Source organism: Melospiza melodia, unplaced genomic scaffold, assembly GCF_035770615.1.
Source record: "Melospiza melodia melodia isolate bMelMel2 unplaced genomic scaffold, bMelMel2.pri scaffold_145, whole genome shotgun sequence".
In the NCBI taxonomy this organism is placed as follows: Eukaryota; Metazoa; Chordata; class Aves; order Passeriformes; family Passerellidae; genus Melospiza; species Melospiza melodia.
Window position 1 is genome coordinate 209,780 of NW_026948511.1, and position 15,490 is coordinate 225,269.

General features: G+C 39.0%; 1 protein-coding gene across 1 annotated transcript; it reads left to right on the forward strand.

Annotated features, from left to right (window-relative positions):
- Positions 1-250: 250 nt before the first annotated feature.
- LOC134433161 (butyrophilin-like protein 9) lies at positions 251-14,095 on the forward strand (the record flags this gene model as incomplete). The annotated part of the gene is made up of 6 exons (XM_063182041.1): positions 251-533; positions 880-978; positions 2,634-2,660; positions 9,887-9,907; positions 11,488-11,514; positions 13,827-14,095. Coding segments are annotated over exons 1-6 (726 nt in total), but the record flags the coding sequence as incomplete, so codon positions are not given.
- Positions 14,096-15,490: the final 1,395 nt, after the last annotated feature.

Here is a 15,490-nt window from a genome sequence, read left to right on the forward strand (position 1 = left end):
CCCAAATTCCTCTTTCTCCCCAGCCATCGGCGAATCTCCATCCATGATCCTGTGGTGTCACCTCCTTGATGAACGGAATCCTTGAGTCCCCAAACCCCAAATTTACCAGAATTTAATCCCAAATTCCTGTTTCTCCCCAGCCATGGGCAAAGCTCCATCCATGGTGACACCTCCACCATGAACGGAATCCTTGACTCCCAAACCCCAAATTTACCAGAATTTAATCCCAAATTCCTGTTTCTCCCCAGCCATGGGCAAATCTCCGTCGCTGATCCTGCGTGGCCGCGCCGGCCGCGCCCTGGGCCTGTCGTGCCGCTCCTCGGGCTGGTTCCCGCGGCCGCAGCTGCTCTGGCTGGACGGGCGCGGCCGCGTCCGCCCGGAGCCCTCGCTGACCGCGGCCACCGCGACCCCCGGGGGGCTCTTCAGCGTCGAGGGCTCCGTGCGCGTCCCGCCGGGAGCGGAGCCGGAGATTTCCTGCCTGGTGCTCAACCCGCGGCTGAACGGCTCCCGCGGCGCCCGCCTGCGCCTGCACGGTGGGCGCGGGCACGGCAAACTCCCAATTTGTTATTAATTCTTTTCATTTTAATTATAATAAATATAAATAATAAATTTTATAAATAGAAATAATTTATAAATTAATATAATAATAAATATGTAAATATAAAATAATAAATATAATAAATATAAAATATTTATAAATATAAATAGTAAATTGTTTTATAAATAAAATAATAAATTTTAATTATTAATTGTAGATTATTAGCTATTAGTTAATGTTAATGTTAATTATTAATTATCAATTATTAATTATTAATTATTAATTGTTAACTGTTAATTGTTAATTGTTAATCGTAAATTGTTCATTCTTTGTTTTCCCAGAGGCGTTCCTGCCGTCCATCTCGCTCTGGCTGCAGATTTTCCTGGCGCTTTTGTTCCTGACCCTGGCGCTGATTTCTGGCATTTTCTGTCTGCTCCAGAGTGAGTCCGGGAAATGCCAAAATCAGGGACAGAAACCCCAAATCCTGATGGGATCGGGGACAAAAACCCCAAATGCTGCTGGAATCAGGGACACCAAAACCCCAAATCCTGCTGGGATCAGGGACAGAAACCCCAAATCCTGATGGGATCGGGGAAACAAAAATCCCAAATCCTGATGGGAGCAGGGACAGAAATCCCAAATGCTGCTGGAATTGGGGACAGAAACCCCAAATCCTGCTGGGATCAGGGACAGAAATCCCAAATCCTGCTGGGATCAGGGACACCAAAACCCCAAATCCTGCTGGGATCAGGGACACGAAAACCCCAAATCCTGATGGGATCGGGGAAACAAAAATCCCAAATCCTGATGGGATCGGGGACACCAAAACCCCAAATCCTGCTGGGATCAGGGACACCAAAACCCCAAATCCTGATGGGATCGGGGACAGAAATCCCAAATCCTGATGGGATCGGGGACAGAAATCCCAAATGCTGCTGGGATCAGGGACAGAAATCCCAAATCCTGCTGGGATCCAGAAAAATCCCAAATGCTGCTGGGATCAGGGACACCAAAACCCCAAATCCTGATGGGATCAGGGACAAAAATCCCAAATGCTGATGGGATCAGGGACAGAAATCCCAAATCCTGCTGGGATCGCGGACACCAAAACCCCAAATCCTGCTGGGATCAGGGACAGAAATCCCAAATCCTGCTGGGATCCAGAAAAACCCCAAATCCTGCTGGAATCAGGGGGAGAAATCCCAAATCCTGCTGGAACAGGGACACCAAAACCCCAAATCCTGCTGGGATTGGGGACAGAAATCCCAAATCCTGATGGAATCAGGGACAGAAATCCCAAATCCTGCTGGGATCAGGGACACCAAAACCCCAAATCCTGCTGGGATCAGGGACACCAAAACCCCAAATCCTGATGGGATCGGGGACAGAAATCCCAAATGCTGCTGGAATTGGGGACAGAAACCCCAAATCCTGCTGGGATCAGGGACAGAAATCCCAAATCCTGATGGGATCGCGGACACCAAAATCCCAAATCCTGCTGGGATCAGGGACAGAAATCCCAAATCCTGCTGGGATCCAGAAAAACCCCAAATCCTGCTGGAATCAGGGGGAGAAATCCCAAATCCTGCTGGAACAGGGACACCAAAACCCCAAATCCTGCTGGGATTGGGGACAGAAATCCCAAATCCTGATGGAATCAGGGACAGAAATCCCAAATGCTGCTGGGATCAGGGACACCAAAACCCCAAATCCTGATGGGATCGGGGACAGAAATCCCAAATCCTGATGGCATCAGGGGGGAAAATCCCAAATCTGCCAGAAGTGGGGGAAAAATCCCAAATCCCGCAGGAATCTCAGAAAACCCCAAATCCAATGAAACCCCAAAATCCCAAATCCCTCAGGAATCTCAGAAAATCCCAAATCCGATGGAACCCCAAAAATCCCAAATCCCGCAGGAATCTCAGAAAATCCCAAATCCGATGAAACCCCAAAATCCCAAATGCAATGAAACCCCAAAATCCCAAATCCGATGAACCCCAAAATCCCAAATCCCGCAGGAATCTCAGAAAATCCCAAATCCAATGGGGGAAAAATGAAATTTTTGAATTTTTCTTCTTTTTTTGTTTTCCCCCAGGGAGCCACAAGAGAACTCTGAAGGCAGGTAGGGGAATTAATTAGTAATTAATTAGTAATTAATTGTTAATCATAATAATGATGTCATTAATTAATGATCGCTAATGGCGTTTTTTGCCAAGGATTTTCATAATTTAATTTTTGGTTTTACTTTAATTATTTCTTACTTGTATTTTTTACAATTAAATATTACAATACCAAAAATTATCCGAATTAATTATAAATATTAAGATATTATTATATTATATTATATTATATTATATTATATTATATTATATTATATTATATTATATTATATTATATTATATTATATTATATTATATTATATTATATTATATTATATTATATTATCATAATTACTTTATTATTATTATTATCATCATCATCATCATAAAATATTTATTACAAATAATTCTTTTTAAAATAATCTTTCATTTCTATTTCTTAAAAACGAAATAAAATGAACTCATTAAAATAAAATTTCATCAAATATTTACCAGAAAATATTTTATGTTTATATTTATAAAAATATTTTATTTTTATAAAATATTAATATTTTATTACATAAAATATTTAATACTTTGTTTTTATAAAATAATATTAAATAAAATTATATTACAGAGAATTTTACTTATTACTTTCAATTGTGACCATTAAAATATTATAATAACATTTATTAATGATTTATTTGTAATTATTAATTTCTAATAATTATTGTTAAAATTATATTAATATTTAATTGTAATGAATAAAAGCAAATCATTAACGTCGAAAGAAGAATGCAAGATAATACATCAGTAAATAAGAAAAACATTATTTATTATTATTTAATAAATTATTTACTACTTATTATTTTAGTTATAGTTATTTTAATATAATTATAACAGCATAAAATATAATAATAATAATAATAATAATAATAATAATAATAATAATAATAATAATAATAATAATAATAATAATAATAATAATAATACTTTTTTTTTTTTTAATCGGGATTTTATAGAATATTGCTAAACCAGATGTAGACATAGAAAATCTGATAAAATCCTGAAATTATTCAATATAAAATAACAAATGTAGCTTTTATTAAATATTATTGAAATATAAATATACAGAGATATCGTTACAACAAAATCGTACAAATATTCAATAGATTTACTTCCCAATTAATTCAAATTAAAGGTAATTAATTAAAGATATCGGATATGTTCATATTTAACAGGTAATTAGGTATGGATTGACTACATGAGTAACTCAAATAGTAGAAATAGAAATGTAAATGTAAATGTAAATGTAAATATAAATATAAATATAAATATAAATATAAATATAAATATAAATATAAATATAAATATAAATATAAATATAAATATAAATATAAATATAAATATAAATATAAATATAAATATAGATGTAAATGTAAATGTAAATGTAAATGCAAATGCGAATGTGAATGTGAATATAAATATGTCTATAAATATGTGTATAATTACGAATGTAAATATAAATATAAATATAAATATAGATGTAAATGTAAATGTAAATGTAAATATGTCTATAAATATGTGTATAATTACGAATATAAATATAAATATAAATATAAATATAAATATAAATATATTGTAAATTGTTCCAAATTAACGCATTAAATGTTTAGAAATATAAATATAAATATACTGTAGATTGTTCCCAATGAACTCATTAAATGTTTATAAATATAAATATAAATATAAATATAAATATAAATATAAATATAAATATAAATATAAATATAAATATAAATATAAATATATTGGAGATTGTTCCCAATGAACTCATTAAATGTTTAGAAATATAAATATAAATATAAATATAAATATATTGTAAATGGTTCCAAATTAATTCATTAAATGAATATAAATATAAATATAAATATAAATATAAATATAAATATAAGTATAAGTATAAGTATAAGTATAAGTATAAGTATAAGTATAAGTATAAATATAAATATACTGTAAATTGTTCCCAGTGAACTCATTAAATGTTTATAAATATAAATATAAATATAAATGTAAATGTACTGTGAATTGTTCCCAATGAACTCATTAAATGTTTCTAAATATAAATATAATATAAATATAAATATAAATATAAATATAAATATAAATATAAATATAAATATAAATATAAATATAAATATAAATATAAATATAAATATAAATATAAATATAAATATAAATATAAATATAAATATAAATATAAATATATTATAAATTGTTCCCCATGAACTCATTAAATGTTTCTAAATATAAATATAAATACAAATACAAATATAAATATAGGTATTTTGTAAATTGTTCCAAATAAACTCAATAAATGTTTTCTGAATATAAATATAAATATAAATATAAATATAAATATAAATATAAATATAAATATAAATATAAATATAAATATAAATATTTGTAAATCATTCCCCATTTACTCATTAAAGTTTCTCTTTTTCCCAGGCCGGGCGAAGCTGCTCAGGGAGGAAGGTGAAACTGTCTGTGTTTGACATCAATGAAATGTCTTTGTTTCAATGAATGACATTTGTCCTTTGAAGTTTGACATCAATGAAATGTCTTTGTTTCAATGAATGACATTTGTCGTTTGAAGTTTGATATCAATGAAATGTCAGTTTTAATGAATGACGTTTGTCGTTTTAACTTCCTTACCATTGAAAATTCCCAATCCAAAAATTCCCTCATTTCTCTCACATTGAGATTTTTGATTGAGCCGCCAATTTCTTTAATTGAATTGAATTTTTTAATCAATTGAACTCTTACAACTTCAAAATGCCCAAATGAAAGAAAATTCAAATTTCAAAAATGTTCATATTTCAAATTGATTTTTAATTTTTAATTCAACATTTCCCAATTCTGATTTTGCTTTACTTGCAAAATTTTTAATTTTTAAATTTAATGTTTAATGTTAAATTTTTAATTTTTAATTCAATATTTCCCAATTCTGATTTTGCTTTACTTGCAAAATTTTTAATTTTTAGCTTTTAATGTTTAATGTTTAATTTTTAATTCAATATTTCCCAATTATAATTTTTCATGATTTGCAAAATTTTTAATTTTTAATTTTTAATTTTTAATGTTTAATGTTTAATTTTGAATTCAATATTTCCCAATTCTGATTTTTCTTTACTCGCAAAAATTTTAATTTTTAGCTTTTAATGTTTAATTTTTAATTTTTAATTCAATATTTCCCAATTATAATTTTTCTTGACCTGCAAAATTTTTAATTTTTAACTTTTAACGTTTAATGTTTAATTTTTAATTTTTAATTCAATATTTCCCATTTCCAATGGATCAAATCTGGGTTCGGTTTCTTTTGGCTGAAGTGAAAATGGAAAAAAAATCAAAATATTAAAAATATTTACATTATTATTAAATAGATTCATTACAAATATATTAAATTGTAAACATGATCATTATAAAATATATTAATTATTAAATATGCCATATATACTTATGATAAAATATAATAATGATTAAATTAATAAATATATTAATTATTAAATCAATTGTCACGTATTAATTTTTGAATTATTTAATGCATATAGTTAATCATAAATAATTAATAGTTAACCATAATTAATAGTTAATCATAAATTAACTATCAATTAATTTTCATTTAACCTCGCCTACTTATTTAAATTATCATTTTGGAATTATTAATGCACTAATCATAAATTAACTATTATTTTATTTTAATTTAACCTCGCCTATTAAATACAACAATTATATTAATTTTTGAATTATTTAATGCATTAATAATAAATTAACTATTAATTAATTTTCATTTAACCTCGCCTACTTATTTAAATTATAATTTTTCAATTATTTCATGTATGAATCATAAATTAACTATTAATTAATTTCCATTTACCCTCGCCTATTAATGCAAACGAATTTTGTGGATTCCGTGGCTGAAACGATCGATCCCAAACCCGAAATTGATTTTCCGGGGCCTTGGGCTGAATTTCTAATAATTATTATTAAAATTATTTCATTTTAATAATTAAATAATTATTGAATTATTAATAATTATTAATTATTATTATCTAATAATATCATTCCTTCTGTTCCAGACAGGAAGAAAGTGAAGGCGCTGCTGGGTGAGAGCTGCCCGTGCGGAATTTTCCCGTTTTCCCTTTTTTTTCCCATTTTTTTCCCATTTTTTCCTCTTTTTTCCCATTTTTCCCATTTTTCCCCATTTTTCCCATTTTTCCCATTTTCCCCATTTTCCCATTTTTCCCAATTTTTCCTCTTTTTCCCCATTTTTCCCCTTTTTCCCCATTTTTCCTCTTTTTTCCCATTTTTCCCCTTTTTCCCATTTTCCCCATTTTCCCATTTTTCCCATTTTTCCCATTTTTCCCCATTTTTCCCATTTCCCCCCATTTTTCCCATTTTGTCCCATTTTTTCCTCTTTTTTCCCATTTTTTCCATTTTCCCAATTTTCCCCATTTTCCCATTTTTTCCATTTTTCCCCCTTTTTTCCTCTTTTCTCATTTCCCCTTTTTCCCCTTTCCTTCCCCTTTTCCTCCTTTTCCCCTTTTTCCCCTTCCCCCCCCTTTTTTCCACTTTTTCTCTTATCCCAATTTTCCCCCTTTTTTCTCATTTTCTCCTCTTTCTTTCCCTTTTCCTTTTTTCATGTTTTTTCTCCTTTTTTCCCTCCCCCACTTTTTGCCCTTTTTCCTCTTTTTTCCCCTTTCTCTCCCTGGGTTTCCCCTTTTCCCCTTCCTTCCTCCTTTTCTTTTTCCCTTTTTCCCTTTTTCCCTTTTTTCCACTTTTTCCCTTTTTTCTCTTCCCCCCGGCCTTTTTCCATTTTCCCCCTTTTTTTTCTCCCCCATTTTTTTCCTTTTCCACTTTTTTCTCTCTTTCCCCTTTTTTCCTTTTCCCCCTTTTTCTCCTTCCCCCTTTTTTTTCCCTTTTCCTTTTTTTCCTTTTTGTACCCCTTTTTCTCCCATTTTTCCTGGTTTTTTCTCCTTTTCCCTTTTTCCCCCTTCCCCACTTTTTTCCTTTCTTTCCCCCTTTTTCTCCCATTTTTCCTTTTTTCCCCCTTTTTTCCTTTTCCCTGTTTTTCCCCTTTCCCCTTCCCTCTACCAACACCACCAATAACAAACACTTACAAACCTGATATAATTAACTATTATTAACTACTATTCAATACTATTAATCATTATTAAATTAATATTTCTCCCTGTCATTCCTTTGATTCCACACCCGGAATTCCCAGATGGAGAAAAAGCCAAGAAACGAGAAGGTAAATCCTATTTGAAATCCCATTTTAACTCCCATTTAACTCCCATTTGAAATCCCATTTTAACTCCATTTTAAATCCCATTGAAATCCCATTTTAAATCCCATTGAAATCCCATTTTAAATCCCATTGAAATCCCATTTTAAATCCCATTTTAACTCCCATTTGAAATCCCATTATTAAATCCCATTATAAATCCCATTTTAACTCCCCATTTTAAATCCCATTTTAACTCCCATTTTAAATCCCAGTTTAAATCCCAGTTTAAATCCCATTTGAAATCCCATTTGAAACCCCATTTTAAATTCCATTTAAATCCCATTTTAAATCCCGTTTTAACTCACATTTAAAATCCCATTTGAAATCCCATTTAAAATCCCATTTAAATCCCATTTGAAATCCCATTTAAAATCCTATTTAAAAATCCCATTTGAAATCCCATTTAAAATCCCATTTTAAATCCCATTTTAAATCCCATTTAAATCCCATTTTAAATCCCATTTAACTCCCATTTTAAATCCCATTATAAATCCCATTTTAACTCCCATTTAAATCCCATTTTATCTCCCATTTTAAATCCCAGTTTAAATCCCAGTTTAAATCCCATTTGAAATCCCATTTGAAACCCCATTTTAAATTCCATTTAAATCCCATTTTAAATCCCGTTTTAACTCACATTTAAAATCCCATTTGAAATCCCATTTAAAATCCCATTTAAATCCCATCTGAAATCCCATTTAAAATCCCATTTAAAATCCCATTTGAAATCCCATTTAAAATCCCATTTTAAATCCCATTTCAAATCCCATTTTAAATCCCATTTTAAATCCCATTTAAATCCCATTTTAAATCCCATTTAACTCCCATTTTAAATCCCATTTTAAATCCCATTTAAATCCCATTTGAAATCCCATTTTAACTCCCATTTTAAATCCCATTTTAAATCCCATTGAAATCCCATTTTAAATCCCATTTTAACTCCCATTTGAAATCCCATTATTAAATCCCATTTTAAATCCCATTTTAAATCCCAGTTTAAATCCCATTTGAAATCCCATTTGAAATCCCATTATTAAATCCCATTTAAATCCCATTTTAAATCCCGTTTTAACTCACATTTAAAATTCCATTTGAAATCCCATTTAAAATCCCATTTAAAATCCCATTTGAAATCCCATTTAAAATCCCATTTTAAATCCCATTTCAAATCCCATTTTAAATCCCATTTTAAGTCCCATTTAAATCCCATTTTAAATCCCATTTAACTCCCATTTGAAATCCCATTTGAAATCCCATTTGAAATCCCATTATTAAATCCCATTTTAACTCCCATTTTAAATCCCATTTCAAATCCCATTATTAAATCCCATTTTAACTCCTATTTAAATCCCATTTTAAATCCCATTTAAAATCACATTTGAAATCCCATTTGAAATCCCATTTAAATCCCATTTGAAATCCCATTTTAACTCCCATTTTAACTCCCATTTGAAATCCCATTTGAAATCCCATTTTAAGTCCCATTTTAAATCCCATTTTATATCCCATTTAAAATCCCATTTCCTCCCTTTTTTTCCCATTTTTCTTTCTTTTATCCCCTTTCTTCTCCTTTTCCCATTTTTTCCCCAATTTTCCCATGCCTTTCCTGCTGATATTCCCATTTTTCCATGGAATTTTCCCATCGCTCATTTCCCTTTTTTCCTTTCCAGCAAAAATCCAATTCAAGGAACGCTTGGGTGAGAAACCTCAAATCCCACAAATCCACATTTCCCCCGAAACTGGTTCAAAATAACCCCGGAATTCTGCTGATTTTCCACATTTCCCCTGGAATTTGGGGTTCATTCAGCCAGGGATGGGAATTTCCCGCAATTCCAAACTCAGGGTTGGTTTGGATGGGGAAAATGGGGGAGAAAACGGGAAAATCCCAAAAAAGGACGGAAAAACTTTTCCTTCCAGGTCAGCTGAAAGCCGAGCTGGGTGAGTGCGGGAAACTCGGGAAGGGCAAAAATTCCTGGGAAAAATCAAATTCCTGGGAAAACCTCGGGAACAGCCAAATCTCCAAATTCCTGAATCCCTGAATTCCTGAACCCCTGAATCCTCAAATTCCCGAATCCTCAAATTCTCGAATTCCTGAAATCCCAAATTCCTGAATCCCTGAATTCCTGAACCCCCGAATCCTCAAATTCCCGAACCCTCAAATTCTCGAATTCCTGAAATCCCAAATTCCTGAATCCCTGAATTCCTGAACCCCCGAATCCTCAAATTCCTGAATCCTCAAATTCCCGAATTCCTGAAATCCCAAATTCCTGAATCCCTGAATTCCTGAACCCCCGAATCCTCAAATTCCCGAACCCTCAAATTCCCGAATTCCTGAAATCCCAAATTCCTGAATCCCTGAATTCCTGAACCCCTGAATCCTCAAATTCCCGAATCCCTGAATTTCCCCATCCCCGAATCCTCAAATTCCCGAATTCCTGAAATCCCAAATTTCTGAATCCCTGAATTTCCCCATCCCCGAATCCCAGAAACCTCAAATCCTCAAATCCCCAAATTCCCAGGGAAACCTTGGGAATGCCCAAATTCCTGGGGAAATCTTGGGAATACCCAAATATCTGGGAAACCTCAGGAACCCCCAAATCCCTGAATTCCTGAACTCCCTAATCCCCCCCCCCCAAATTCCTGAATCCCTGAATCCCAAAATTCACAAATTCCTGAAATCCCAAATCCCCGAATTTCCCCATCCCCGAATCCCTGAAACCTCAAATCCCCAAATCCCCAGGAAATCCTTGGGAATCCCCAAATTCCAGGGAAAACCTCGGGAACACCAAAATCTCCAAATTCCTGAATCCCGGAATTCCTGAAGGGCCGAATTCCCAAATCCCCGAACCCCCAAATCCCCAAATTCCTGAATCCCCAAATTCCCAAATTCCTAAAATCCCAAATTTCTGAATCCCTGAATCCCTGAATTTCCCAAATCCCCGAACCCCCAAATCCCCAAATGCCTGAATCCCCAAATTCCTGAATCCCCAAATTCCCAAATTCCTGAATCCCTGAATTCCTGAAGGGCCGAATTCCCAAATCCCCGAACCCCCAAATCCCCAAATTCCTGAATCCCCAAATTCCCAAATTCCTGAAATCCCAAATTTCTGAATCCCTGAATTTCCCCATCCCCGAATCCCAGAAACCTCAAATCCCCAAATCCCCAAATTCCTGAATCCCCAAATTCCTGAATCCCCAAATTCCTGAATCCCCAAATTCCCAAATTCCTAAAATCCCAAATTTCTGAATCCCCGAATCCCAGAAACCTCAAATCCCCAAATTCCTGAATCCCTGAATCCCCAAATGCCCAGGAATGCCCAAATTCCTGGAAAAATCAAATTCCCGGGAAAACCTCGGGAATGCCCAAATTCCCGGGAAAACCTCGGGAATGCCCAAATTCCTGGGATTTGGGGGAAATTAATTGGGAATTCTGGGGGAGAAAAGGATGGAATTCCCCCAGAAAAATCGGAATTCCTCCATGAAAATCACAATTGCCATTTTTTTCCTTCTCCTCGCAGATTTCTGGGAAGCGCGGAGCCACGCGGGTGAGTGGGAAATTCGGGAATTCGGGGATTTGGGGATTCTGGGATTTGGGGATTCGGGGATTTGGGAATTCAGGAATTTGGGAATTCGGGGATTTGGGGGGGTCAGGGATTTGGGGGGTCAGGAATTTGGGATTTCAGGGATTGGGGGATTCGGGGATTCCAGGATTTGGAGATTCAGGGATTCAGGAATTTGGGGATTTGGGGATTTGGGGATTCAGGGATTTGGGGATTTGGGAATTTGGGGATTCAGGAATTTGGGGATTTGGGGATTTGGGGGTTCAGGAATTTGGGGATTCAGATATTTGGGGATTTGGGGATTCAGGGATTTGGGGGTTCAGGGATTCCAGGATTTGGAGATTCAGGGATTCAGGGATTCAGGAATTTGGGGATTTGGGGATTTGGGGATTTGGGGGTTCAGGAATTTGGGGATTCGGGGGTTCCAGGAATTTGGGAATTCGGGGATTTGGGGATTTGGGGATTTGGGAGTTCAGGAATTTGGGATTTCAGGAATTTGGGGATTCGGGGGTTCCAGGATTTGGAGATTCAGGGATTCAGGAATTTGGGGATCTGGGGATTTGAGTATTCAGGAATTTGGGGATTCAGGGATTTGGGGGTTCAGGAATTTGGGGGTTCAGGAATTTGGGGATTCAGGGATTTGGGGATTCAGGGATTTGGGGGTTCGGGGATTTGGGGGTGGAGGGATTTGGGGATTCAGGGATTTGGGGGTTCGGGGATTCCAGGATTTGGAGATTCAGGGATTCGGGGATTTGGGGATTTGGGGATTTGGGGGTTCAGGGATTTGGGGATTGGGGGATTTGGGGGTTCGGGGATTCCAGGATTGGGAATTTGAGGATTCAAGGGTTCAGGAACTTGGGAATTCGGGGATTCCAGGATTTGGAGATCCAGGGATTCAGGGATTGAGGAATTTGGGGGATTTGGGGATTTGGGGGTTCAGGAATTTGGGGATTCGGGCATTTGAGGGGTCAGGGATTCAGGATTTGGGGATTTGGGGATTCAAGGGTCCAGGAATTTTGGGGATTTGGGAATTCAAGGATTTGGGAGTTTGGTGATTCAGGGATTTGGTGAACTCAGGGATTTAGGAACTTGGGGATTTAAGGATTCAGGAATTTGTGGATTCGGGGATTTGGGGATTCAGGAATTTGGGAATTCGGAGATTCCAGGATTTGGAGATTCAGGGATCCAGGGATTCAGGAATTTGGGGGATTTGGGGGTGCAGGGGTTCAAAAATTTGGGGATTCGGGGATTTGGGATTTTGCGGATTCAGGGATTGGAGGATTTGGGAATTTGGGGATTTGGGAATTTGGGGTTCAGGGATTTTGGGATTTGGAGATCCAAGGGTCCAGGAATTTGAGGGTTCAGGAATTTGGGGATTGGGGGATTTGGGGATTTGGGGATTCAAGGGTCCAGGAATTTTGGGGATTTGGGAATTTGGGGATTCAAGGATTCGGGAGTTCTGGGATTCAGGGATTTGGGGAATTCAGGGATTTAGGAATTTGGGGATTTGGGGGTTCAGAGTTTTGGGGATTCAGGGACTCAGGGATTCAGGAATTTGGGGATTTGGGGAATTCAGGGATTTGGTAACTTGGGGATTCAGGGATTCAGGAATTTGGGGGTTCAGGGATTTGGGGAATTTGGGGTTTCTGGGCTTTCTGGGATTTGAGGATTTGGGGATTCTGGGATTCCGGGATTTGGGGATTTGGGGTTTCTGTGATTTGAGGATTTGGGGATTCTGGGATTCTGGAATTTGGGGATTCAGGGTTTCTGTGATTTGGAGATTTGGGGAGTCCGGGATTCCGGAATTTGGGGATTTGGGGTTTCTGGGATTTGAGGATTTGGGGATTCTGGGATTACAGGATTTGGGGATTTGGGGTTTCTGGGATTTGGGGATTTGGGGATTTTGGGATTACAGGATTTGGGGATTTGGGGTTTCTGGGATTTGGGGATTTGGGGATTCCGGAATTTGGGGATTTAGGGTTTCTGGGATTTGGAGATTTGGGGAGTCCGGGATTCCGCAATTTGGGGATTCAGGGCTTCTGGGATTTGTGGATTTGGGGATTCTGGGATTCCGGGATTTGGGGATTTGGGGTTTCTGGGATTTGAGGATTTGGGGATTCTGGGATTACAGGATTTGGGGATTCAGGGTTTCTGGGATTTGGGGATTCTGGGATTCCAGGATTTGGGGTTTCTGGGATTTGAGGATTTGGGGATTTGGGGATTACAGGATTGGGGTTTCTGTGATTTTGGGGACTCGGGGCTCCTGCGAATCCCCTCTCCCGGGAATGTCCCCGCAGCTCCGGTGGCGCTGGGTGCCGAGCCGCGGCTGCTGCCCCTCGGGGACGCGCGGGCTCCGCTCCCGCGGGCGGCGCTGGTGGCGCGGGACGCGCTGGGAGCCGGGAGCGCCTACTGGGAGGTGGAGCTGGGCCGGGAGCGGGGCTGGGCCCTGGGCGTGCTCCGGGAGCCCCGGGAGCCCCAAAATTCCCGGGAGCCCCAAAATTCCCGGGAGCCCCCGTGGCTCTGGGCTCTCTGCGCGTCCCAGGGCCGCCTCTTCTCCGCCAGCCGCGCTCTCGGGAATCACCCCCGGGACCTCGGGAATCACCCCCGGGATCTCGGGAATCATCCCCGGGATATCGGGAATCATCCCCGGGACCTCGGGAGTCATCCTGGGGACCTCGGGAATCATCCGCGGGACCTCGGGAATCATCCCGGGGACCTCGGGAATCATCCTGGGGATCTCGGGAGTCATCCTGGGGACCTCGGGAATCATCCGCGGGACCTCGGGAATCATCCCCGGGACCTCGGGAGTCATCCTGGGGACCTCGGGAATCATCCGCGGGACCTCGGGAATCATCCCCGGGACCTCGGGAATCATCCTGGGGATCTCGGGAATCATCCCCGGGACCTCGGGAATCATCCTGGGGATCTCGGGAATCATCCCCGGGACCTCGGGAATCATCCTGGGGATCTCGGGAATCATCCTGGGGATCTCGGGAATCATCCCCGGGACCTCGGGAATCATTCTGGGGACCACGGGAATCATCCTGGGGATCTCGGGAATCATCCCCGGGATCTCGGGAATCATCCCCGGGACCTCGGGAATCATCCCGGGGATCTCGGGAATCATCCCCGGGATCTCGGGAATCATTCTGGGGATCTCGGGAATCATCCCCGGGATATCGGGAATCATCCCCGGGACCTCGGGAATCATCCCCGGGACCTCGGGAATCATTCTGGGGATCTCGGGAATCATCCCCGGGATATCGGGAATCATCCCCGGGACCTCGGGAATCATCCCCGGGACCTCGGGAATCATCCCCGGGACCTCGGGAATCATCCTGGGGACCTCGGGAATCATTCTGGGGATCTCGGGAATCATCCCCGGGACCTCGGGAATCATTCTGGGGATCTCGGGAATCATCCCGAGGATCTCGAGAATCATCCCCGGGATCTCTCGGTGCTCACCGGGGATCTCTCAGTTCTCGGGAATCATCCCGGGAACCTCTCGGTGATCCGGGATCTCTCGGTGCTCCCCAATCATCCCCGGGATCTCTCGGTGTTCTCTGAGCATTCCCGGGATCTCTCGGTTCTCCCCAACGATCCCGGGCATCTCTCGGCGCTCCCCAACGATCCCGGGCATTTCTCGGTGCTCCCCAACGATCCCGGGCATCTCTCGGTGCTCCCCAACGATCCCGGGCATCTCTCGGTGCTCCCCAACGATCCCGGGCATCTCTCGGTGCTCGGGGTGCTCCTGGACCGGGAGAAGGCGCGGCTGGAATTCTACGACGCGGAGCGGAGGCAGCTCCTGGCCGGGATCTCGCTCCGGGATCCCCCGGGGCACCGGGATCCTCTGACCGGGAATTCCCGGCGGGATCCCCCGGGGCACCGGGATCCGCTGGCCGGGATTTCCCCGGGAAAGTTTTTCCCGTTCGTGTCCCGAGGGGAGGAGGGGGGCGCTCCG